This window comes from Meleagris gallopavo, chromosome 15 (assembly GCF_000146605.3).
Source record: "Meleagris gallopavo isolate NT-WF06-2002-E0010 breed Aviagen turkey brand Nicholas breeding stock chromosome 15, Turkey_5.1, whole genome shotgun sequence".
NCBI lineage: Eukaryota > Metazoa > Chordata > Aves > Galliformes > Phasianidae > Meleagris > Meleagris gallopavo.
This window is the reverse complement of record NC_015025.2, coordinates 12806606-12832177: the sequence shown is the minus strand read 5'-3', so window position 1 is coordinate 12832177 and position 25572 is coordinate 12806606. Positions and strand designations below refer to the sequence as shown.

Here is a 25572-nt window from a genome sequence, read left to right as displayed (position 1 = left end):
TTTATTCATACAACATCCATAAAATTGGAACAGCTTAAAAAATAATAATCAGATGAAGTGATCATCCTAATATTAATCTTTGTATAGTAGAGGTAAGTAAAAAGTTATTGCCTGGAACCAATGAGTTAGCATCACAGTTCATTAAATGGCATAGATGTTTGCACTGCTCTGACACGACATGATGAGAAAAGAAGGCAGTGATTTTATGAGAATTTGAGAGTGATCTCACAGCTGAAGACTTTACTTCTGGCACTGACTTGGATGCGTACTGCTAACGTGAGAGCTGCACAGGAACACAGGCCTCCATGCTTTCCCCTGAGCTGGAGGAAACCTGATGTCCTCTGAGGAAGTTTCTTAGGCAATACATGCTTCACCTCTGCTTTGACTGCAAAGAAGCACCTCTCCTATTCATTTATTTTCAATCTGAGAAGCAAGTTCTTTTTGGGTTAAAAGATAAGTCATGATTTTTTTATTTATTTTTTTATTATTTATTTATTTATTTATTTATTTATTTATTTATTTATTTATTTATTTTGGCTCTGAATGAACCTTCCATAATGTTCTTTTCAGGATAATACAGGACAAATTGTGCAAGGGTACTTCTCACAAACCCTGAGAGCTGAGCTCAGGATGTGGGGCTTTCTTTACAAGGCCTTTCTTCCTTCAGCTGCTCCTAAATGCGCCCTCTTTAATCATCACCTTCTGCATAAAAACTCTTTTTGCTCCCACTGCACATAGGATTACGTGGATATTTGAAATGGCTATAAAGTCATGACATCTTATCACTCAATTAGAAAAGAGAAAACAGAAGAGAAATTTTCTTAGAAATAAACTGTCAGTCTCTAACAAGTATACCTGGAGAGATGGACATGAAGTTCTGCTTGTGCTGTTGAAACTGAATCATTAGGACTCATAGAATGGTTTGAGTTGGAAGGGATCATCCAACCCCCATAATACAGGTAGAGACACCTCCCTCTCTACCAGGTTGCTCAAAACTCAGTGCAAAAACCATTACATGATTGATGCTTGGACTCCTGGTCCCAACAATACAAAAATTTGGCAACCGCTTTCATCTTCTCTACATCCTAAAAGAGAATGTAAGAATGCTTTGTTGCTTTTGCAATGTAAAACTCAGTGTATTAAACAAGAGCAATACCACATTGCCTATTAAACTATTGGTTACATGAGAAAACAAGGCTGACGGCACTTCTCAGAGAAGCTGTTCTCTGGGTCACTACCTTTGGTATGACCCAACTAAACCCTTGGGTTGTCAGAAGCTATTTACATCAGATGTTATCAAACTTTAGTTGAAAATACAAAACAAAAGCCCTTCGAGAACCTGCTATCCCAAAATGACAGGGGGAAAAAAGTAGAGTAGAATGAAAAAGTATAAATATTTCATAAAAATAAACATTTCATTAAAAATTCATACTCATCATTTCTCTTCCATTCTGGGAAAGGGATTTTAATTAAAATCTATAAAGCAAAAGTGTAAGGTGAAAGCCAGAAGTGGTATCCTTGGGAACAAAAATAAAACAAGAGCCAGAAGGAAAAAAATCCTAGGGAAAATGTATGATCAAAGTAATGCCATGGTGAGGATCTGATCCCTCAGCTTTCCCCATTTTTGTTTTTACTACATTTTCACTCTCAAAAGTCACAAAGACCTCAGCACGTTCCTCTAAGTGATGTTAGAATTTTGCTGAATCATTATTTTCCAAGTGTCAGAATGTGATTGCTGCAGGCTTCAGTGCTGCTGGAAGGAAGACTTCCTTACACCAGAGCAGCACCGGGCCTTTGACTACGTAGAAAAGGGGAAATTGTGCTTCACTGAACACAAATCAGTGCTGATATTTATCAAAGGAATTGTGAGGACATGGAAATATGTCATAATTCAGAAAAAAATCTTTTGAGAGGAAGTAGGAGAAACCAAAATGTAACAATGCTGGAAAATATTACTCTGTGCTGTAACTAGAGCTCTGTTTACTGTCCTTTTCTTAGCCCTGACTTTGAGAAATATATTTACTTGGTAGAAATGTATTAAAAGAACATCTATTCTACAAGTTCTTGCAATGGTTCCCAGCTACATAGTTCTGGAAAGACAACTGTGTGGTGTCTTTGTGATCATGTTTTCCTTACCAGAGATGGTAACAGTTGGGATGAAGGCACTGCAGAAGATGTCAGATTTTTCCATGGATGTTACCATGCTAATTTCCAGCTGTTCAGTCTAGTTCTGGCTCTTATGAAAAACAAACTATTTCTTTTTGGATGAGAAAAACTTCTCCGAAAATGTAGTGTAGAGTTGCTGCAGATTATATAAACCACAAGATAAACAAAAGGCCTAAGACTATCCCAAAACTACAATTTTTGCTAGAAAGCTTTTGAGCAATCATAATCTCTTTGAATATGTTGCTAAACCAAAGACTTGGAAGTCTACCCATGGCAGAGTATTTTAACTAGTGCACATGAGTAACACTTAGAAATCCAAATAATAAGATACTACAAATATTTTCCAAATTTATTTTAGCTGCAAAGGTGGAATATATCTCCAAAATAAGTAAAAATGGAAAGAATGGGGGGAAGGTGGGATGTGTTCTGTAACAGATGCCTCAGAAAAGCAGAAATAGGAAACTTAACATCATTTCCTTCAACAGAAATGGACTTCTAAAGTGTTCATTAAACTGACGTGGAAGATTCCCACAGAAAGAAACTAAAAAGTGATGTTTCAAAGTAATTACTACACAATGTATCAAACCAAGATATTTTGTTGTGCCACATTCTTTAAAAAAAGGAATGCATTTCAAACATGATTTTCAATTTCTTATACCTGAACACAAATGCCTAAAGTTAATTAAGTCAGTTCTGACTTCCTGATGCTTCCATGAAGTTTTACACAAGCAATCATTTCACAGCAGGTCACAGCAGTCACAAGATAAGGGATAGATTTTGACTATGTACTCCAGTACTGTATCAGCAGTTGCTCACGTACACATTTCTGAGCCATGCAGAGGATTGGCATAACCAAAGCATGCAGCTTTCATCAGCTAACTTATAAATGGTGTTACCACAGAAAGTTACTGATGCCAGGTATCTGCTCCACGAGTCCATCATTATCATTAAATGAGTCCAGAAAATCTTACCAGGCACCCTGAGTGAAAACATCCCAAAGAGTCAGACAGTGTTTACCTAGCAAGCCAGCTCACATTCTTCTGATCATTCAGCAGAGACTAAAGGATGTTTGAGCTTCAATTCTGAACACATTCTAAATTCTAATCTGCTTCAGATAGATCTGTGTGCAATGAAAAAGGAGCTTGTTGCCCTTTTCAGTTTATAATGTCACCAGAAATTAGGTCTATTTAACAGATGTGGAATTCATCATTTCAGCCTTTAACTTGCATTAGAGAGTCACCTTTTTGATAACTGATCCCACTGTGTGTTGTATTCACTGCAAGTACCAAGGGAAGTCACATAAAAACAAATTCTCTTTCACACTGACAGGTTGAAATGCAGCGCTGCCCCATGAATTCTTGCTGTTCAGTTTCTTGCTATTTACCCCAACACAATGGAAAAACTGATGAGGATCATTTAAGAAGAACTATGTTCTTCTTTGCAGACAAAGGAAGATCTAGACCAGGCAATAATCCAATTTTTTTGTTGTTGTTGTTTCAGATGGGAGTCTTAAAATATTCAGTCATTATTCACTGACACCAAGGATAATTATTTCCCTAGATTCCTTAAAGTAAGGCAGACTCGTGCTAAACCTCTCGTAGCTGAGAGCATTCCAGTAACACATAAGGTGACATATTTAAAACAACATGGATTTCCTCATCAAGTTCCCTTACACAGGCATACAGCACAAGAATCATTAGAGAAGAGTGAAGCAAGTCTGATATATGAAATATTTACATAAAAGCTTTGGCCAAAATAACATATCCCCAACTTCCAAAAGCAAATTAGATGTTTTCTCTTACTTCACTGCATTTCATTTACATGTGTACCAGGTCTTCACGTAATAATCCTAACAATTCCCTCAGCTTTGTGAAATAAGCATTAATTCAAAAGAAATAACATCAACCTGCAACCTCAAACTGAGCAGAAGAATGAACAGAATTTAGTGAAAGTCAATTCCCAGACACTTGCAAATTCCCAGGCACTCACAGCTTTCCATGCTTGTGAAGTTGTGATTAGTCATGAAAATTAACTAAATTTAAACAATTTCAAGTTTTGCAACAAACCAGAAAGCAATTCCAATATAGTACTCAACTTTTTCCAGGTAAGTGAGAATACTACATAGCTGATATTTCATCTTTCACTTTCTTACTCTTTTCCTTTTCTAATAGGTGGACAAACAGAACACCATACTCAATCCTACTCTCATTTGCATTCATTTCAACACAGTGTATCGACTACCTTCAGTGCAGCCACAAATGCATGAAGCCCATAATATTTTTCTTGTGTTCTTTGATTTTTTTTTTAATGAATTGGAAATAAAGAGGCAGGTAGCTCTCCAACTAGGGGAAGTTGGACAGACCAATCAGTGGGCTGGATCTCTAGATAAAGTGAAGCTATGTGGGACCACTGAGGTAAATGATGAGACCACCAGTTGGAATAAATTCATGTACTGCTACTAAAAACAGTGTTACTCTCACTACACACCTACATAATTGTTCCCACATTATATACCAAAGAAGAAGAAAAGTTGGATATATTTCTAAGAAACTGCTAATGGTGAGCCCAAGAGCTTTATTTTTTAACAGACTCTAAAACTGCTTTAGCTGTTTGAAATGCAGCAAGGATTTGATTTTGACACTTTTTCCCGGACTCCAGTATCATTGACTTGATGAGGCTTTTTGCCTAGATCTGTCTCCAAAGTCAGTGTCTGCATAACATGAAGATACTAGAGGCATTCATATCACATTCCTACCAGCTCTGTACTAAGCCAGGAGGTCAGTCTTTACAGGCCACGTGTAGTTATTTAAGAGGTGGAGAAAGCAAGATTCTGAGGGTAGTTCAGACCTGGAACTAGTCAGACCTGTGGTGCTAACTCACCTTTAACCCTCTGGAGAAAGAGATGGCTCTCTTGCCCTGCTCCCTCTCCCTTTGTAACTGTAAGATTGTAAAAGTGTATGAAAGCCACGCCTAAGCTTCAGGGAGCATGCCTCCCTACCCTTTCTAGTTGTCCAGTCTTCCTGAAAGCAGTGATTCAACAGTAATAATGGAGACCTTAACTTGCATGCCTGAATTAAACATTAGAGAGTTCATAACAATTTTTCATAGTCCAGTAATTTCCTATGGACAGGAAATTGTATGGTACAGCTGTACTCATAAGAGAACACAATACGGGACCTCCTCAGACTCTCACATTGCTTCATCCAGCTCCTCTCAGCTCAATAAAAACCAAACCTTCTTCCCATTGCCCTCCTACCACATCACTTCTGCCAAAATAGCAAAGGGAAAAAGCTGCTTTTAGCAGCAAAACTGCCCCTTTTTCTCAATCCAGCTGGGCCTTTCTGTACTTGCTGCCATGACTGTTGTCTGACTTTTTTGTGCCTCGTATAGAAATAAATAAATTTATAGTCCTGTAAGATATACCTTTCCTCAAGGGTTTTCATTTTCTGATTCACAGGAGTATTTTCAGGCTTCCAGAAATTGCTACAGTGATCGGGACCCCTGGCAAAAATCTGCTCTTTCCTCGACAATTTATCTGTTATATCTTTTGCTCTTCACTTTTTTGGAAAAAAAATATGGTTGTGTTCAGGTTGCCAATTAGAAAAAAGCATGACACTTTTTCTCTCAGACAGGATAAGAGTGAAAACATCTCTTCTCATAAAAATCAAGCTCTATTTGAATCTCTTTTCCAGAATAGCAGTGAGGTTTGTATATACACATTACTGTAATAATGTCAAAGTTCAATCATACGCAGAGTTTATTAGATTTTCTTTTATTCGTTCCCTTGAATTATTCATTGACTATCTATAATTTCCCAAAGAATAATTTCATAAAGTGCTGCAGCAATAAAACTCTCCATATATAGCACACCAATGTGGATGGTATTTATGATGTACTCTAAGAAAGATCAGCTTGTTACATTAATCATGTAAAAGTATTGAAAAATTATATTTAATCATTTCTATTTGAAAATAAAACCTGCTCAGAGCTTTAAAGCTTGCGTGAAACCTAGAATTAAATTTCATACAATGTTTCCTGCAACAATATACATAATTATTCAATACTACCAGCTTTGTCTGGTGTACAGTAATCTCTCATCTCATTTTCTCTGAATTACATGTTGCATTTAATCTCTTTGATTTGGTACTTTTTGCTTAGTACATTCCAGATTTAAGAAGGAGGGACAGGAAGATATATAAAGCCCTACTTTTCAGACAAGACAAGCTGAATAGCAAGATGTGTCCTTCCTGATCCCTATTGCTGATTCTGGAGACCATCAGAACCCTCTGGAACACCAACACAGTTTAAAGTACCTTTTGTTCTTATCATAGCCTCTGCAATGAGAAAGCATGCACACTGAACACTGATGCTGGCAAACTAGAGTGCAAACACAGTGTGTTCTTCAGGAGTTCCACAGGGCCATCTGCAATGCTTCCTGTCCATTCAGTGACTGAATGAAGGGAGGAAAGATGTGGCTTAACTGCAGTTTGCCAGTAGAAGTCTATTGACATAAAATGTAAGCAGCAGTAGAAAGATTGGTAAGTTCTTCTGACACCCAGAGATTGAATGTTTCCCTACATTCGACTTTGGAGAGCACCAAATCACATTGCGTTTCACTCTGATCTTTCCAACAACTAAACTTCCCAGGCTCACTAGCCTCTGTCTGTACAAAGTCAAGGCAAACTCAAGTCTGAAGACACAACTCACTCTTCAATCAGCCAAAATGCAGAAGCTGTGCAGTACTTCTGGAGGGCTCTCTTACACTGAGCCAAATCATGATGACATCTTTCAGGTGTTTGAAAAGCTAAATACAGTGTACCAGTGTACACAACATTTCATTAACATGAGATGCAAAATGAGTGACCATGATTGTTGATGAATCAGAGTATACTGCCATAAAGCCTTACCTGTGCCAGGGCTGCAGGATCATTCCATCCAGTCAGTTCCTGAAAAGCTGGAACCTGCAAATTAATAAATATGTAATTAAAAATAAATCTATGAAAAGATAACAATGCCTTTATCAACTGTGACAAGTATGTGTGTTCATAGAATATGTAAACCTACAGATACATAAATGAAAGCTTTTTTCATTTCCTTAGGGTTCCTATGAAGGATTCAGAGAATAAATAGTTGACATAATACCACCACGCTCATCTTTCAGCTTTGAAATTAATAACTTATTTGCAGTATCTCAGCCTACTGAATATGATCCACCCTGCAGTGTTTCAGATGATTTTGATTCTCTTCATGCAGAAACCTTTTAGCTAATCATTTTCATCTCTGTGTGTCAATAAATCTTGCATCTCTAGGGCAATGACTTTTACTCAGCAAATGTTAAGCAGAAGTAAAACTGCCCAGAACACTCTAAGCATGAGAATTTCAATAAGAATTTAGCAATATATTGATCTACTTCTCCCCCTTCTGACTTTTCTTTACTATGCCACTTTCACCTCCTGAATCAATAAGATAAAAAGATAAAATAACATGTGACTTATAGGCTTTAGCTAGTCCTACTCAAGTGAGTTTTGAGTGGCTTTTCACAAACACTTTCATAATACTGAAGGCATCAGAAAGTGGACAATGCACTCTTGAATGGAAAAGTTGGCAGTCACAGACTAACAGTGAGTGACCTTGTAAGTAGAGACAGAATAAAAAGGAGGAATTAGAAAAATGAAAAAAATGAACTAACTGTCATAAAAAGCCAGGTTTCTACGATTTTCTAAGTGTAACATTTTAATGCCCTGCATTTCCTCTTCCTCAGAGGAAATAATTCTGTTGCATTAACTTTCTCTGAACCATCTCTGTTGCATTCTCCCATTTACTTCCTGCAGTAGAACAGGGATCAGTGATGACATACTGACATCATACCGGAGAAATTAATCTATTTCAGCCCTACCAAGTATCAGTAATGAAGACAGCATTACCACAGATGTGTTCAGAAGGCATAATAATTCTAGCAATATTATGACTGACAGCAAGAAGAGTACTTGAAGAAAACAAAGATATCCTAATATTTACCAAAGTCAGTAGGGAATCATTTATTCTCTTACAGAAGTATTGGTATCTCATGATTTTCATATGATGAAAAACATGTAGGGGCCCATTCTTTACAAATTCTATCCAAATGAATAGTTATTTGCAACTGTCTGCAATTAAGGAATGGCTACTGACTGCAGCAAGACCTTCTCCACATAATTCAAGGAAGCCAGCAATACAGATACACATCTCCTGATAATCACTCTCAGGTACACTTCTGATCTACGTAGCTCAAAGCGTCTTTGAAAATTTGTTAAGAAATTACTGTAATACTTTTGATTTTTTGCAACTACTCTAATATCACATGTTGTACTGGCACTGGCATATTTCTAACTCCTCTGTGAATTCAATCTGTTCTGGTAAAAACATAAACCAGGTTAAAAAAAATAAACACCACAAAATAGAGAAACCTATCAGTAAAAAAGGACAAAAGCATCAAATTCCATGCAATGTTGAGCCACACTTTCTGCTGGAGGACAACTGAACAGCTGGTGCAGTTGGTGGCACTGAATATCACATATAGGACAGTAAGAGATTTTCAGGCTGAAATTCAGAAGACTTTTTATTTGGCTGATGATGAGTTAGAAAACACATCAGAATTCCTTGAGTTGCTCATCATCCCTGTGCCTCTAAGTCACCTGCTCCTGCTGCATCTACCAATGGCTGTATTTCATTTTTTAACATAAGCCACTGTAACAGAGCAAGGTTGGAGAGTTGCTATGCATTCTGTTTCAACATATGAGCTCTTCCTCTGGGCTTTTCGCAGAGTTGGACTATCAGCTCCTTGTCTAGCAAGCTTTAGCTTTCCTTTCTATTTATGTATCCCTTTCTCTTCTTCGTTGTAATCTCATGCATGCTCCTCTCTTCACACTAATAACACTCCAATATCAATTTATTATGAAAGTTTTCATCTTTTTTCATGTATGGAAGTATTCCACACCAGGCGTGTAGACTCCAACAGAGTAAGTTCCAGCATAGCTCAGAGGCTTTTTGCTTTGGTTAGCCCTTAGAATAGCCTACAGAAAACAGAGTCCACACACTGCCAAGTGAAAGTATGCCCCTACATTACTGACACAGAGATGCAAAAACCACAAGTGTTTCTCATACACTCTCACTTTCTAATCAAGAATTAATTCACTCCTCTTGCCATCCTCCCTGCTTGCCTCCACCCCTGCCAGAAAAGCTGGCTGAGGTCTCCAAACACAAAAACTGATTTCTTATCTTCTTTCAGAATCTCCTGGAATTAGTTAACCAGAAAACAACAAATAAAGCTCTCTGTAAGCCAGTAGTAGTTATATTAGACTTCTCTAGAGGCCATTGGATTATTGAGTGTTTGCTTGGATATGACTGAAATGTAAGCCCTCAGTACTTATTTCTACGCGCTCCTCCACCTTTCTTCAAATCTTGAGAGCTGCAAGAGACATCCAAGCTAGAGAATGGCTACACAGGTCAATATATCAGAGACATTGCTGGGAGCAGTTTTCAGACAGATTTACAGATAAACAACTGAGCTCAGACAGAAGTTGATAACCTATAAATCCATCTGAGCTATAACAGGAATAGCACAACTGACCATTCTCTGTCACAAAAAAAAAAGAAAAGATTATGAGTTCAGGGAGATCTATTTTCTTTCCATTTCAGGTCAGACCTACCTGAGCAGGCCATGATCCAAGATTTACACTCCTGTGGTTAACATAAACTTCAGTGTGACAAATCAAAACAAAAAAACACTCCACAAAGATAAGCTGATTTCTTCCATTCCGAGAATCATTTTCAGAACCCAACAGATGTTAATCCTGTTTGTCCCAACACAACCTAACACATCAACAGAACACATGCCAACAGGGTCATTGTGTAAAGATTCACAAAGGTCCCCCAAGGCATTCTTACAGCAGCACTTCATGCAAACCTGTGCACCAGATCATTAATTTTGCTAGCTATCTGCTTAGGAAAGACCAGCAATGCTCTTTATTTATTCAAGATAGAAATGAGAAGATGAGCTTTGAGTTGTTTTGATTGTGTTTAAATAAAAACTTGAGTGTATTTTCCAGCTTCTCTGATATGAGATTTCAGCTGTGGTTTTTGTTTATACTGAAAATGTCCAATTAAATAAACAGATTTTGGTACTCCAGGTTTTTCTGTAAAGAGGTGATCCGATGCTAATAAGTACAACAAGTGATAACATTTAACGTCTCTGTCTCAAATAGAAGCTAAACTCTTCTCAGTTCTGGGTGCCTTGAGTATTTTTCAAGGTCACGCAGTAAATTCAGAAACTTCACCAAAATAAAAACACAAATAACTTAAAGTTTGACGCAGAGCCATTCACAGATCACACCCATAATATCTAACAAATGGAAATCATTTAAGTGGCCATGATGGTGGACTTCTTAAAAACATAAATTTAGGTACAATTTTAACAAGAGTGATTGCATTTTATTGGCATAAGCTACAAAGTCACGTTGTTCCCTGTGTGTGTCCTGTCTACAATTAGGAAAAGGAATGCTCTAATTAGAAAAAACCCTGCCAAGGACAAGTGTCAAAGTAAAGGAGGAAGAAAAAGGTTTGCTCCCCCAGTAGCCACACGAGTTCATTAACAATGACATAGACTGTGCTCTTATCTCAAGCAAGAGATAAAACATTAATCTGTTTTGCAACTATTTGCTTATCACATAGTTAAAAGTGATGCTCTGGTATTCTCCAAGCACAATGGGGCTGCACAAAGCCTGCTGATGGTTAAACCAGGATACCCTTCCAGAGCACAGAATACACTTCACACTGACTGAGCTGCAGTGAAGAAACAAGCTTTGGTTCATGCAACACTGTGGCCTAATCTCAAGCTCTCATAGTGGAAAATTGAGCACTTATTTGGTAATAAAGGCTTAGCAGGCAAACACCTAGAGCCAAACAGAGAAAGCCACAATTGTGTTCTTAGTACATAGAAGCTTCTGAGCTTTATGTGGTCTCCTTGCTAATTACGATTCAATGTATCAGTTAGCTGTGATCTTTGGTGTCTTCTGCACCTGAATAATATTTTCTGACATTTAAGTCAAACTAAATAAGAGCGTGCTAGTGACAGTAATGAACTCCATGCTCAAAACTACACTAAAAGCAGGTTTCCCAGGTTGGGTTTACATACATTTCATTGCAAACATGGACCTAGCAGCAGAGCTGGATCTTTTTAAGATAATACCATACCTCGTGACAGCATTTCAAAATTAGGTTAAAAATTAAACGCAAGATCCCTTTCCCTCCACTGCCAGTCCCTAAATGAGGTCTGGGAATGGGTAGATCCTGGCTCCACCCTTTCCAGTCACTCAGGTGCACAGCACTGCATACACCTGAGCTCCCCTGGGTTGGCCTTGCGTTCCCACCAGCTGCTCAATCACTGGTTTAAGCTGGGACTTAGCATTTCTGCTACAGCATGCAAAGTTCAGCTTCTAAACAGATCATATTTTCCTTTTATTCTCTTCTACTAGGAGGCTACTTCAGATGTAGTTCCTAATCACAAAATCCCTACTATGTTGGATACTAGAAGCTTTTAGGATTTATTAAGACAATGACTCTACTTTCTAATTATGGTTCTTCTTTCTCCCTACACATTTATAGCTGCTATGATGCCAGGAGCTTCTGTGATTGCCAAAAGATGGGTGGAAGGATGTTTAAGGTAAAGCACTCCATTAGTAAGTCTGTCATCTGCTTTGCTAATCTGCCATGTGGAGTCTCCACGGAAAGCTCAGGTCAGGCAGAAAACTGGGGGTTGAACAGGACATGCATATCGTGAGTAACTCTTCCAACACACCATCTGGAAAGTATGAGATGTTTCAGTACATTAAATCAGTAGGGAAACGATTTACTCCTGTTTTATTAGATTTCTGCCAACTCAGGGCACTGAAGTGGTTCAGCAAACCAATGACCAAGGGGCTTGGGGAAAGGGTTTGGTCAGAGGCAAAAGACAGCAGCATCACAGCCAGCAGCTGGATTGCCTTTGGCTGCTAGACAGCTACAGTTATAAATTCCTGCCATTTTTTACCTTTAATTGGCTTATCAAGAGGTCAGACAGGGAACAGCGCTGTTGTAAGGAACAAGAAGTAACTGAAGTTTCCCTCTTGATCTTGGAGTAGGGAAGGGCCTTCAGTGAAATTATCCTTACTTGCCATATGAGGAGAAACAGCGAAGGTAACAGAGTTACATAGCTTTGTTACCCAAAAGTTTGTGTTTCTCTTCAATTCTTGCAATAAACAAGGCACTTCTGCACATCTGTTCAGCACTTCATTTTTTCCTCCCTCTCCAGAAAAAAATCCCTATTGAATCAAAGGGATTGGGAGCTCTCCCTAATTGTGGCAAACAAGCTGCTAGCTGAAACTCCACAAGGATAAAAGAAAAGAAGAGATAGATAGAAGAGACTGTTTTTGTTGTTTTTTTTAATAAAAATCTAGCCAAAAATGTATTGACTTCCCTTTTGTTTTAAGCTCTCCAGTATCTTACCAATTAACATGCAGTGACATTCACAAAACAAGCATAAAACTGAGAAAATCCAAGGCAAAGTAAAGGCAGGGAATCTCACTTCTCAATGCCTCCTGCAATCTCTTTCAATAGTTTACTGCATCTAAGATGTGACTTAGTTATAAGATCTTTACTATTTGTGAAGAAGACGTGACTGTAAGCAGCCTGTGCCACATCCTGCCCTTGGGTGAACAGGAGCAGGATTGTAAGCAACTATCTAAATGATCTTTGGTATATTATGTGAAAAAAATATATTTTATTATTTCTACAGAAGAATAAGCATCACTTAAATGTATTTCAGGTAACTTAAAATCCTTTGTCTAAAATTTCTTCCTATTCTTACTGAAGCAGCAAAGCAGTCTGTTGTCTGATGTGCACAGCACCTTGCAAAAATGGAACCTCCTCTACAACACCCCTATTTTTATCATTCCACTATTTTGTAATATTAAATGTTTCTATACTTCCATACTGCTTCCAGTGAACTTGCAAAGCTCACAGCTTTTCATGTAATGACTCTGGCCTGGAACATTGCCTCCTAACCCCTGCAGACCCCTGCAAACCTCCATGAAAGATCAGAAGGCATAGCTGTAGGTGACCTGGAACACCTCAGGGGATGGAAAACCCAAAGCTTCTTTGGCAGGCTGCTCCAGCACCTTGCCTCCCTCTGGAGGCACAAAAATTCCAGTATTTATATGCCCTGCTGGGAAGGTGACACCTTGAGAGCTGTTCGCTGTTTCCCAGGTAGCCTCACAACACGGTATTTGCTCGCGCTGTGTCCTTGCTGTGCGTCAGGTGCTGCTCCATGAATACAGCAGTGCCACAGTGTCACCTAGTGGGAAGCTCTTTGTGCTGCCCATTCTCACAGCACCAACAATCAATGTGATAAATAACAAAAAGCTAAGTTGGTGTGTACTTCTTAACTGTATTCTGACATTCTAGATTGCAGTCCACTGTATTCCTGCTATGGGTCTTTTATTTCCTTTACTTTGCTAAAAAACAGGTGATAGTTTAGAGTAGAACAAGAGCAGGACTAGTGGTCTGTAAAGAACAGAGGTGAAACATCAGCAAATGCAGAAGTGGAAAATAAAAATGAACCCACTTTCAGAGCTAAAATTGCACTCTTAGTCATGCATAGTGCCTGTCTTTCATTCGAGACCAAAATAATGAACAACTTTATTATTTTTTTTAACTGTGCTTAAAGCTCTATTCTCTGTAAACTACATCCTCTGTGGTTATTTCTCTACCATGTACGTTGATTATTTTTTAACAGCAATATGCAGAAAGATGATCTTTCATTTACTGTTTTTACACAGAGGTTAATTGTAAGGCAGTACAGGGAAGTATGATGCATGATTACATTACTGGATTAACACGATGGTAGGTGGACAGGGGTCTTTGTTTGCTTTTACTTTCAGTCACAAAACTTCCACATCTTATTCTTCAGCTGTATTGAATAACGAAATTTTTTTGAAACTCACAACTCTGTTTTGCCCCTCTGGCCAATACTGTCCTCAGACTCAGTATTGCATAGACAGTGAAGGTTGAAAATCAGCATTAGGCCTTACGCAAGTCAGATGGATGTGTACTTCTGTAAGCAGCAGCAAGGTAAGAACCTGTGAAGCTATTGGATACAGTGGTCACTTAAATCCACTGTTAAGTACCGCTGGAGTCCACGAGGTGGACTCTGCACCCTTCCCTCTGCGCCCTTCCAGCAAAAGCAGCTTACTGCCCACACTTAGCTCACGTGAGTCATGGATGAATAAGAGGCTGCTGAGCTCTGAATTCTCAACAAAAATACACCAGATTCTTTGTGCTTTCCTGTGTAGAACAGGAGCTGTCAAACTTGCAGTATCTTAGAAGCCAAGAGGACAGATTCAATCTTAAACTAGCTCAAAGTGGGAGGATAAATAAGATGCAGACATAAAGATCTGTTTTGCTGCGATGATCTCCAACTTTCCTATCCCCTCTCCCCTTCTCTTTTTTTCTTAGGGGAGAAGAAAACAAAAAAACTTGCGTAGCAGGAAAGCTAATATGTAACATTATATGACTGAGTAAGTGATCTACCTGCCTCACAACAAAATGAGCAATACAACTTGGGTACGTATACCTTGTGGAAGGAAAAAAATGGATAATAAACCATCAATATCTGGGACACCCACTAAGTCTCAATGTTCATATTGGGGTCATTGTCATTTCAGTTCCCCTTTGCAATAAATCTCTCCTACCAAGCACAGCCCAAACACGCTCATAAATAGCCTGACTGTGCCCAGCTGCTTTGTAATGGCAGTGACAGAAGCACACGCTTGCCACAAGAGCAAGTTGTCATTCCTACCCACCACTTGAATCAAGATAGGATGGCTTCAGTTATAGCGTGTATGACTATAGTAATAAAAGTAATAAAGATCTGTTTCGGCGTGCTGAATACCAGAAAAATCTGGCATTCTGAAAGATACTAAATATATATAATATAAATGAAAATAACATTTGGGAACACGGAATGCAAGGAAAGAAAACGTAACGTGCGGGTTTTTTTCTTATTTTCAAACTCGCTTAAAAAGAGAACTCCGCTCAGGTTTCGCTGCCCATCCCCTGTCTCCCAAAGCTTTCAGCTGGGCGCTACCAGCGGGTTGCTGACAGCTCTGGAGGCGGTCCGAGTCCGGCCTGCGCCCTCAGGGCAGCCCCACGGCACAGCCCTGAGCTGCGGGCCGAGCGCTGCCGGAGCGCAGTCATGTGATGGACCGAAGATGGCTGCCGGGGAGCCGTGTGCTGCTGCGGGGATGAAGGAAGACTTTGAGATCGTTGACAAAACGCAGGTGCCTGACACAGCCGAGCTGAAAAATGTGGAAAAAGAAAAGGAGGAAGCGAAGTGGTCCGCTCCCATCTTATCGCTGGCAAAGAAAGCCTCCGAAAACCTGGCGCTGAGCTACGGCAGCGCTCTGAAGTCTGCGGCTTCGGTAGGACTCATATCCAAAGCAGTCAGCAATGACAGCACAGCAAAAACAAGTATGGCTATGTATATTTAGTAAACTTGCTTTTTATGCGGCACAAATAAGTTTAGCTCCCGTAAGTGGCGTTAAGTAGTGTGATGCTTTATTATTACTTTGAATTTAGGGTGTTTTGTTTTGTTTTTAATCTAATGCTGCGCTTGTTTCTTTAAGCAAGAGCACGCAGGCAGCACAGAAGTTAACAAAATATAAGCAGAAGAGCCCTACGCTCTTGTAGCTCTTGTCAGCATCCTCAGATTCACTTGTATTTGTGGTTCAGGTGGCTTTTCTTGATTCCCTTTCTGCCTGAAGTTGCCCTGAGCAGCAGCCTGCTGGTGGGGTGCCTTCCTGAGAGGGAATGACGCTGCTTCCTGCACAGCTCCCACGTCAGACAGCAGGCAGCTGGACTAAGGAACGGGCTGCTTACAAACTAATTGCTAACTGTGCTAAAAAAACGTCTCATTTAATCAGAGCTTGCTTTATTAAGCATTGCGTTCATGGGTGTAGTAACATGGGATTTATGGAAGAGCTCTCTTAAGACTGAATTAAGTGGGATTCTTATGGAAATTAAATCTCAGTAATATTTAAAATACAGAGACAAACCCATTAAAATGCAGGAGTAGTACATGAGCACATTAGGCTGCAGGCTCCCAAGCTGGTGGCTGATGGCTCTGGGGCAGCAGAGCTCAGTTATGCTGGCTGGTTATAATCTTTTTGTTTTCAATATTACGTATTCAAGCTGCATTCCTCTGAGGATGAATCGTAACTGCATGGTGGAATAAGTTACTGCTGATAGAATATTTTTTGTGTGAAAATTCCTCAGTGATGCATAGTCAGAGCTCAAGATTAATCCTGTCCAGAAAGCAGCCTCGATTCTTATCTTTTTCTGCACCTACAGAACTCACACTAAACTTAACTGGGGTGATCTAGTGTCTGTTCACATTTCATACCTGTTCTATGCTCCTGTATAAAGCACTTTCCTGTTAACTTTGACCAAAGCACCATTTGATTTAAATGAGGTTTTTTTAGAAATAACTTGTGGCCTGCAAGACTATTTGTGGAAAAGTAACAAGTTGTTCCCTGCTGCCATCTTTTTGTATGGATTTTATATAACTTCCCCCTGCTTCACATCTGATGATCTCAGATTCTGCTACACACTATGCAGTCAGCTGGACAAAGGAGGGAAAGGCACATCATAAACCCATTTTCTACCATTGAAGAAACTGTTCTGCCTGGCTGGGAAGGCAGGAGATGCAAATTTAAAGAATGCAAATCAAGAAAGACTGTCTTAAAGACCAAAAGATGGAGAACTGTCACCTTTTCTTCATGCTATTCTCCTACTTCAAGGTGTGTGGAACAGTGTATGGTGAACAAAGCATGGAGCTTCAAAGTGTTGTTAAAATCAGCCAAACTGAGTCAGACACTACAATAACATGTTTTTAAAGATTGCAGATCTGAGATCTTTTGCACTTACGTAATTCAGTTTCTGATCTTTGAGGGTGGACTTGGATAATTTGCTAACACCTGGCTACTCTGCATGTACCAACTTGTACGTAGTTTTGCTAAAGGTGTGTGTGACTGTAAATTTCCAACAGAGTAAGCAATTGTTTGTTACTTAAACTGAATACAAATCAACAACAGTGCTGTTTAGTTGAAATTTGTGTCCATAAAGAACATTTCACTCATAGTATTCATTTTTTAAGTCTTCTGGATAGCACTTAAATATATATATATATGCATCTCTTCAGAAAGACTTACAAGCGAAATATCCCTGATAAGTAAAATTTCAAGTTCAGGAAACAACATAATATATATTCAGTTGCTACTGAACACCTCAATATCTAAACAAAGCCACAGATTTCTTATGTCTAGTCAGCTTTTTTTCTGTCCTTTATGTCTAACCTGACATTAAAATCCAAAATGCTACAGCCCTCATACTCCTCGGTCTCAGGCATTATGAGCAACTTTGGTACTGATATGGCAGAGCTAGGCTGCTGGGAGGACGGGACTTTGTGTGCTTTGATTGCTGAAATAATTTGATTAGGATAACTTTGCTTACTCTTCTCATAGGGAAAAGTTATGCTTGGTTTTAACTCTACATTATTATTCTGTGCACAAGAAGATCACGATGAAAACTACTACTCAAATGGACTTCTGTGTGGTGTTGCTAATATCCCTCACCCTCTTCCACGTGACTGACACAGGGTTGTACCTTTTAGACTCGTTGTAACTCGCATTCCCGCAGGCGGCCGGCCGCTCCCCAGAGCACGGAAGCAGCAGGCTTCTCTTAGCGCAGCGCGCTTGGCCCAAAGCTCACATAGTCGGCCGTGGGCCTGCGTTGACTGAAGCGGTAGCTCACCGTCTGGAGGTTTTGGTTGGTTGTTGTGGGTCTGTTTTCGTTGGCGATGGGCTTTGCTTGCTTTTTGCCTCGCCCCGCGTTCAGGAGCGCTTCCCACCCCTCAGAGGCGGCGCTGTGCGCGCGGGACGCCCTGCTCGCAGCGCGAACGATTTCTAAAATGGCGCTCGGCGCGCGCGGGCCACGCTCAATCTCGCGAGAGTATAGGATTGTTGGGGGCTGTGTTGCCGTGGTAACGCGGGAGCAGAGGGGCCTGGCCTCAAGCGTCCCCATTTGGGGCCGGGCGGCGGGGGGCGCTGCGTTGCGCTGCGGGGGGGCGGCGGGAGCGCGTTTCTAAAAACGGCTTTTCTGTTTTTGCCCCTCCCCGCCGCACAGCCGCGAGGCACCACGCCATGGAGGAGCGCGCCAACCTCATGAACATGATGAAGCTGAGCATCAAAACCCTGATCCAGTCGGCCCTGAGCCTGGGCCGCACCCTGGACTCCGACTTCCCTCCTCTGCAGCAGTTCTTCGTGGTGCTGGAGCACTGCCTGAAGCACGGCCTGAAAGGTGGGCTGTGTGCGGCCGTGTGCTGAGGGGAGGCCCGCAGTGACACAGTGGTCTGTGTTGTGCCCGGCCGTGTCCGGTGTGAGCTGTGCGCGGTGCTCTGCCAGCTGTCCGAGCGCGCTGTGGCTGTTTGTCCTCTCAGCCGTCCGTGTGTGAGAGATGCAGGTGTGTGGTTGTGGAATAGCGGCTGGGAGGCTGTCGGTTCTCATCACAAACTTGTCTGTGTGCTCCCTGTAGCGAAGAAGACCTTTATTGGACAAAACAAATCGTTCTTTGGTCCTTTGGAACTAGTGGAAAAGCTTTGTCCTGAAGCATCAGATATAGCAACTAGTGTTAAAAATCTGCCAGAGCTGAAGTAAGTTCCTTGTGGGGGATTACATGTTTCACTCACTCTGCTGGGAAATGCAATCCTTCGGGTGGTTTCTTAGCTTCATTAATGAGATCTCATTCCAAGGAGAAAAACAGGGCATGTAGGAGGCATTGAGCGCTCCCAGAGATAAGGAGGCTGTCTCAAAATATTCCGCTCTTCTGTTTCAAATAATGCACTCACGTTCGAAAACAGCATTGCAAAATTTCTGTAAGCTTGCTGAAAATGACTGTAGGATTTTCACAGGCGGTTCTTTCCCCTTGTTCCCATCACTTTTATGGCTTTGTCTAACTCTGTGTGTATGTGCATTTCATTTGAGGCCTCAGGATAATGAAGAGAGTAGTTTTATTCCCAAAATGTATGAATGGTTGGGTTCTGGTGTTAGTTGAAGATATGTAGGGCTTTCTGATTAGGAATATTTTACAGTATACTTTCCTGACACTGAAACAACAGAATGTGATCAAATGCTTCTCTTGCTCTGACCACAAAGCTTTCTTTTGGGATTTAATTAATTTAGTAAATAAGTGCCTTCATCTCCCTTTGCAAGGGAATTGCACAGCTCTACTTAAACATTTTGGCTTTACCAAAACCTTAATGTTTCGTTTTAGGACTGCTGTAGGAAGAGGAAGGGCTTGGCTTTATCTGGCACTCATGCAAAAGAAACTGGCAGATTATCTTAAAGTGCTTTTGGACCATAAACATCTGTTGAGGTAACAATACCAATACCTTGCATTCACTGAATCCTTGCATTGCTATAGAAAAAGGTCATTAATTGACCCATTTAACTTTGAGTTGTTCTTGCATTCTGCAAGGGAATAAGTTGTTCATTGTTCTTGCAGTGAACTTACAGTCAGGAGAATTTTCTGTTTTGCATCTTCTGCTCGTGCACTATGTTAGCAGGGGGAGGCTGATCAGCTGAGCTTTAAAAGCACAACATTACTGCTTATGTTATTTTAGTGATAGAGGTACCGTTGTAATTATGATGTTCGGTGATGCCTTATCTTATTTCTTTTAGTGAATTTTATGAACCTGATGCACTGATGATGGAGGAGGAGGGAGCAGTCATTGTGGGTCTCTTAGTTGGACTGAATGTTATTGATGCCAACCTTTGCTTGAAAGGAGAAGACTTGGATTCTCAGGTGAAGATTAAGTTTAAATGTGATCAGTCCTTAAAACAGTTGAGTTGAATTAAGCACTTCGATAAATACTTTGCAGAGATGAGCCTAGAATTCGTAAATCTGTGACATAGATAGGGATTGACATTGCTTTTGTAAGTGGACGCTTGAATTCCTTGCATAGGAAACCAAACATTAAATGAACTGAGCTAAAAACATGAGATACGTCACAGTCAGTCTGCTAAGGCTTTATGGGTCTTCTGTGTTGAGGGCGAGTGGTGCTTTTCCCTAGGCTGGGGGGAGGGAGAGTGGCAGGAATGTCCTGTATAGAAGCTGGTCATGTTTCCATACTGACAAGTGTGAAAGTATCCATCTCCTTCAGTAGCAGCTTATGGAAAATAATAACTTCAGGGAAACTGAGTGCACCCAGTATGGTGGTTTTGATGTTGACAAATACTGGCCTGGAGGTTTGCTTTGGTTGTGAAGGACATAGGCATTATCTGTCTTTCCAAATCCGAACTTTTAGATTTTTAGTTTTTTTCCAAATATAAAGAAATGCCTTCTGCTACTCAGAATTGCGTTGTGAAAGCATGTTAATTTCTTAAACATTTTTTTCAGGTTGGAGTGATTGATTTTTCTCTGTACCTTAAGGAAACACAAGACAGTGATGGCAAACAGTATGTATGGTGAATTAGTGATTCTAAATTGTTTGGGTTTTGTGTTGTTATTTTTTAAGAACAAGCCCATCAGTCAGTCTGTAGGAGCACATCAAACTCTCTTCTTAACTGAAAAAAGAGAATCCTAAATAGATTTACTAGCTAAACGAAAATACAATAGTTGATCCCATAGCAAACTTTAACAATGTGGTGTGGAGAGTTTGTCCTGAGCCAGCATCAAATTAATAACACTCAAAATATGGACATTTTCAGGAGACACAATTTGGGAGGGCGCCTCTGTTAAGTCACTGCTAGATTTCTGAGCACTATTTCAGTAATATGCTCAGTTAAGGAGCTGTTTCTGTGGGAGATATCAGTTGTGGAGAACAGAAGTATTTTTACTGTCAGTGTTAAGTGATGATGTTACTGCTTCCCGACCTTGCTCAAACACATTAGCTATTTCTGTAACAAAAAAAGATTTGCAAGTCCATGCTGACAAACTCCGTACAGATTAACGCTTTCAAATGAAGAGAAGCTTCTTCTCAATCAATAAATTCTTCCTTTACAATTAGAGATGGAGGCATTACTGCTGTCCTTGACCAGAAGCATTATGTAGAAGAACTGAACCGGCATCTAAGGTAGGACTTCCTGCTGGTCTAATGCACAAACAGTCACTTTCCCTTGCAGCTTTAAATGTCTTTGCTGTCATTCTTGCAGACTTTTGTCTGATTATGAACTGTCTTTTTTGATTCTTTGCCAAAAACTTAGTTTCATTTTGTAATCTTAGGCAGATGCTATGGCAGATGTTAGCAGAAAACAAGTTCTGTATTAATAGTTGACTGTTCTGAAACTTGCTAATGGTCAACAGAGAATTTTGCAGATGGATTTGTGACAGTTTTTTCTTGAAGAAACATCTCAAAGTTCATCCTTTAGATGGAGATGTGTTCTTATATAGCTGCTCAGTGCTAGTAGCTGGCTTCACTTAACCTCTGCAGTATTGAAGAGGTGTTAAGACTAAAAGCTAAACGAAAACAGCTGTCATATTGGAAAAATTCATTGTTAGCAAATACCAGACAATAGAAGTATGGTTGTAAACAGGAATAATGTTGAACATTGGCACTTGTATTGTTTTCATGCATTATTTTTTCTCAATGCAGTTGCACAGTCACAGATCTTCAGAACAAAATAGACTGCTTAGAAAAGACCAACTCAAAGCTGCAGGAAGAGGTTTGTGTCTGGCTATTAAGTGTTTCTTAGCTTTCTTCTGTCAGAGACAAAACACCCAAAGAATTCACCACACACTTGGACTGAGTTGATAATAGTGAAGTACAAAAGATTTCCTTAATCAAGGTCTTTTTCATGCAGTGATGTCTCCACCCAAAATTAATCATATCACTGATGAACACAATTTGTCTCTGCTCACACACTTTTATACATATCTCTCATGTGAGTTAGAATGGAAATCGGATAAAAATAAAAATAAAGTTCAGTTTGGAAATCTTTCCTAGTTGGGAACTACAATAAAAGCCATCAGTACATGTGATAAAGGCTGAAGGGATTTTTTTGCTTGTTGGTATTTGTTTTGTTTGTTTACAGGTGATGGTTGTTTTATTGTTCATATTACATATACTACATGCCTACAGTCTAAACTAATATAACACATCACCCAATGCCTTTTGGGGAATCTCCACTTGAAAATGCCATAACGTTCCAGCAGTTCCATGGCTAGCCATGTGCCTTGTATTGCGTACCAGGAAGAACACTGCACGTAACAAACCTGGGGTTGTGTTTGGCTTTTTGCGCTGTGACCCAAAAAGAAATGATGAGGGCATAAAGCAGGGGGCACACTAATAAATGTTGTGGCCTTATTAGTAGAGGCTGTACGGTGAGCATAGCTGCAAAATGGCCTGGCAGCTTTTGGGAAGAATGAAAGGACCAAGAGAGAAATGAGCTCCAGACTTCAGAATTTATTCTGGTGTTTCATGTTTGTGCAGTGATAAAATACAGATATATTTTTTGTCATAGCTTGCAGCAGCAACTGACCGAATTGGATCACTTCAGGAAGAGCAGCAGCAGTTAAAGCAACAAAACGAATTAATTCGTGAACGAAGTGAAAAAAGTGTTGAGGTAGGACCATGATTTGAAGATAGGGTCCTTAAAATAAGCAAGCTCTCGTGTTGTTACAGCTAGAGCTCTTGAAACAGCTTTGAGCTGGAATGCTATGGGAGCACATTTTAACACACTTCTGTAAATGACTATTTATGTCTGCTACTTTTTCAATTGTAAAACAATAGGATTTTGCTTGAAATCACACACAAATCCTTCAGTTAAACAGTATTTCTCAGTTACAGCTGAATTGTAGTGTTGTGATTTTGTGGTCTTTGCAATTGTTTCCTCTAGGTAACAAAAGAGGATACAAAAGTAGAACTGGATACTTACCGGCAGACCCGGCAGGGTCTGGATGAAATGTACAGTGATGTCTGGAAGCAGTTGAAAGAAGAAAAAAAAATTAGGCTGGTGAGGAAGCTTACCTTTCATTTTACTCTCTGTAGGTACAGGACTGCCTGCTCTGAGCTAGAATGATGAGCATATGATGTATGCTGTGCACTTCTCTAAACTATTCAGAATTCATGATGGATTCGGAAAGAAGATGCTGCTCATAGGTCATTTACAGTGTCAGTAAAGAACTGGAAATCTGGGCCTATTTAAAAGTGTACCAGGATTATTAGAGCAGAGACTTAAGATAAGAATATAGAGAAAGGCAGCTGTCGTTATGGAATGCCAGCAGTCACTTTCACAGTTACCTGCGAAGCAGTGAGTGGTGAAATGAGTGCCAAGGCTTGTTGAAGCTTGTGGTTTGAAGTCAAACCATCTCCAGCTTGCAGGAGATTGCACAGCTGAGAAGCACACCATGCTCTACATTTTAGGGCAAGAGCTCAGATCTGCGGCCATGATCTGGAGAGCTGAAATAGTCTTTTGCTCTTATTAACTTACTGTATTATTTGAGACCTAACTTATCTGTAAAACTGTAGGTCTGTACCTGAGAGAGCAATGCAGAATTTGTGTCTGGTTTGATGTGGGTTTTGGAAATACTTATCCCTGGTGTGATTACCTAGCAGTAATTAGGAAATGTCTTTGTAAGGAACTAGAGAAAGAGTTGGAGCTACAGATTGGAATGAAAACAGAAATGGAAATAGCCATGAAGCTTCTGGAAAAAGATACTCATGAAAAACAAGATACCTTGGTTGCACTTCGCCAACAGTTAGAAGAAGTGAAAGCAATTAACTTGCAGATGTTTCACAAATCTCAGGTATGTGCATAGCAGAGGATAGAGAGCTGCAGAGATGGCCTTGATGTGATGGTAATGCACATGGTGTGTATCTGCAGTAATAGGTGCATCCGTTTCCTTAGGAGTATCTATTTTAGAAGTTGTTTGGTTTCTTTTTTAGCTAAGTTTTATTATTAATATGAGATTGGGTGTTTCTGGAAAGGACTTTCCTTGAGATGCTGAGCAATGTGCTGTAGGTTCATCCAGGAAGCGCTGAGCGAGTTATGGAGAAACAGCTCTGGAAGGGAGGGAAGGTGGTTTTGAGGGTGTTCTAACCGAAGGAGCAGTCTTTAAAAAACACAGTTGCTTCCTGCAGCCCAGAACTGCCCTGCTGCTTCTTCCCTTTGTGTCACCTTGCCTCTCAGTTGCGCTGCATTTAACGTTGCTTACCAAAAAACCAGCAAGCTTCACTAAACCAATAGAAAGCCAAGTTTCTGTGGTGGTGTTTTTTTACTTCCCTGCGAAACAATGTCCTTCAAGTCCAGTCTTTGCATTCAAATCACAGTAGTAACAAATATAATGTGACAGTTTCCTTCTTCAGACTCCTTAAGAGAAGACTTGGCCTGTAGCTGATCTCTGAAGTTTAAATGTTATTAGAATCAAGTTTTTTTTGTTCTGAACTCTGAACAGAGCAGTTGAGGAGTGTCTGCTCTGCCATTATCAGCGTTCTGTTTGCACACTGCAGTTAGACCTAGGCACGGTTTGTCACAAACTGAACAGGCTTTATCTGGTGACTGAGTGACCTTCAGAAAACTACAGTGTATTGTCTGCAATACCCGACTGCTTTATTCCTGCAGAATGCAGAGTGTTCTTTACAACAGAAAACAGAAGCAATATCTTCTTTTGAAGGAAAAACGAATGAGATGATGTCTTCTATGAAACAAATGGAAGAGAGGTAATAATTAGAATGAATGCCGTTGGTCAGTAGGAGGGTTCTGACTGAGATTATTATAGAATGGCTTTCTATTTCTCACTATAACACTCACAAATGTCTCCTATAGACACTTGGGTGTGCATACCAGCAGACTGCTCTTTTTCTCCCTATTGCCACACTCCACGCTTATCTGTTCCCTTTGCCCAAGCAGACATGCACATCACTGACTCATCTGAAAATCGTAGCTTTTACTGTAGGCAGACTGATTAAAAAATGTGTTGACATGGGTTTAAGAGCAGGTATGACTTGGGAGTTTTACAGAAATAGCTTTCCAGAACTTCTCCCTTCTCCACTAGTATCTTCAGTTCTACTTTCTGTAAAGATCTACGTGAAAAATGTGAAAGAACAAAATGCCAGTGAATAGATGAGGAAAATGTGAGATGTCAGCAAATACGTTCCTTACTTTGCAGATTGCAGCATGCAGAAAAGGCAAGGCAAGCTGCAGAGGAAAGGTACAACAAGATGAAGCAAGAGCTTGCCAGCAGACTTGACACTTGTCGGCAACAAATGTCCCAGCTGGATAGCAAATGGTATTTCAGTGCTATTTCATCTCATCAGTTTTTCTTTTCTTTTTTTTTTTT

General features: G+C 40.0%; 1 protein-coding gene and 1 long non-coding RNA gene across 2 annotated transcripts in view; one reads left to right on the top strand and one right to left on the bottom strand.

Moving 5' to 3' along the window:
• Positions 1–18215, bottom strand: part of LOC109370121 — a 33257-nt gene extending 15042 nt beyond the window's left edge. Inside the window, exons 1-2 of the long non-coding RNA XR_002119950.2 lie at positions 17902–18215; positions 7074–7127 (exon numbers count right to left, since the gene is read on the bottom strand). This is a non-coding gene — a long non-coding RNA (uncharacterized LOC109370121). The remainder of the gene's footprint in view (positions 1–7073; positions 7128–17901) is intronic.
• On the top strand, positions 15383–24956 carry LOC100542959 (RUN and FYVE domain-containing protein 1). The gene is made up of 12 exons (XM_003210451.4): positions 15383–15708; positions 18421–18594; positions 18829–18946; positions 19567–19668; positions 19974–20097; positions 20692–20750; positions 21302–21367; positions 21887–21956; positions 22755–22856; positions 23130–23246; positions 23872–24039; positions 24855–24956. Exons 1-12 carry the CDS (start codon positions 15450–15452, stop codon positions 24954–24956), a joined length of 1461 nt encoding a protein of 486 aa, XP_003210499.2. The 5' UTR covers positions 15383–15449.
• Positions 24957–25572: the final 616 nt, after the last annotated feature.

Bases quoted from the DNA above. Each gene is read 5' to 3' on its own strand.
- LOC100542959 (XM_003210451.4), top strand. From the start codon at position 15,450: ATGGCTGCCGGGGAGCCGTGTGCTGCTGCGGGGATGAAGGAAGACTTT. The intron at 19,669-19,973 runs GTAACAATACCA...TATTTCTTTTAG, and splicing joins GACCATAAACATCTGTTGAG to TGAATTTTATGAACCTGATG. The intron at 21,957-22,754 runs GTTTGTGTCTGG...TTTTTGTCATAG, and splicing joins ACTCAAAGCTGCAGGAAGAG to CTTGCAGCAGCAACTGACCG.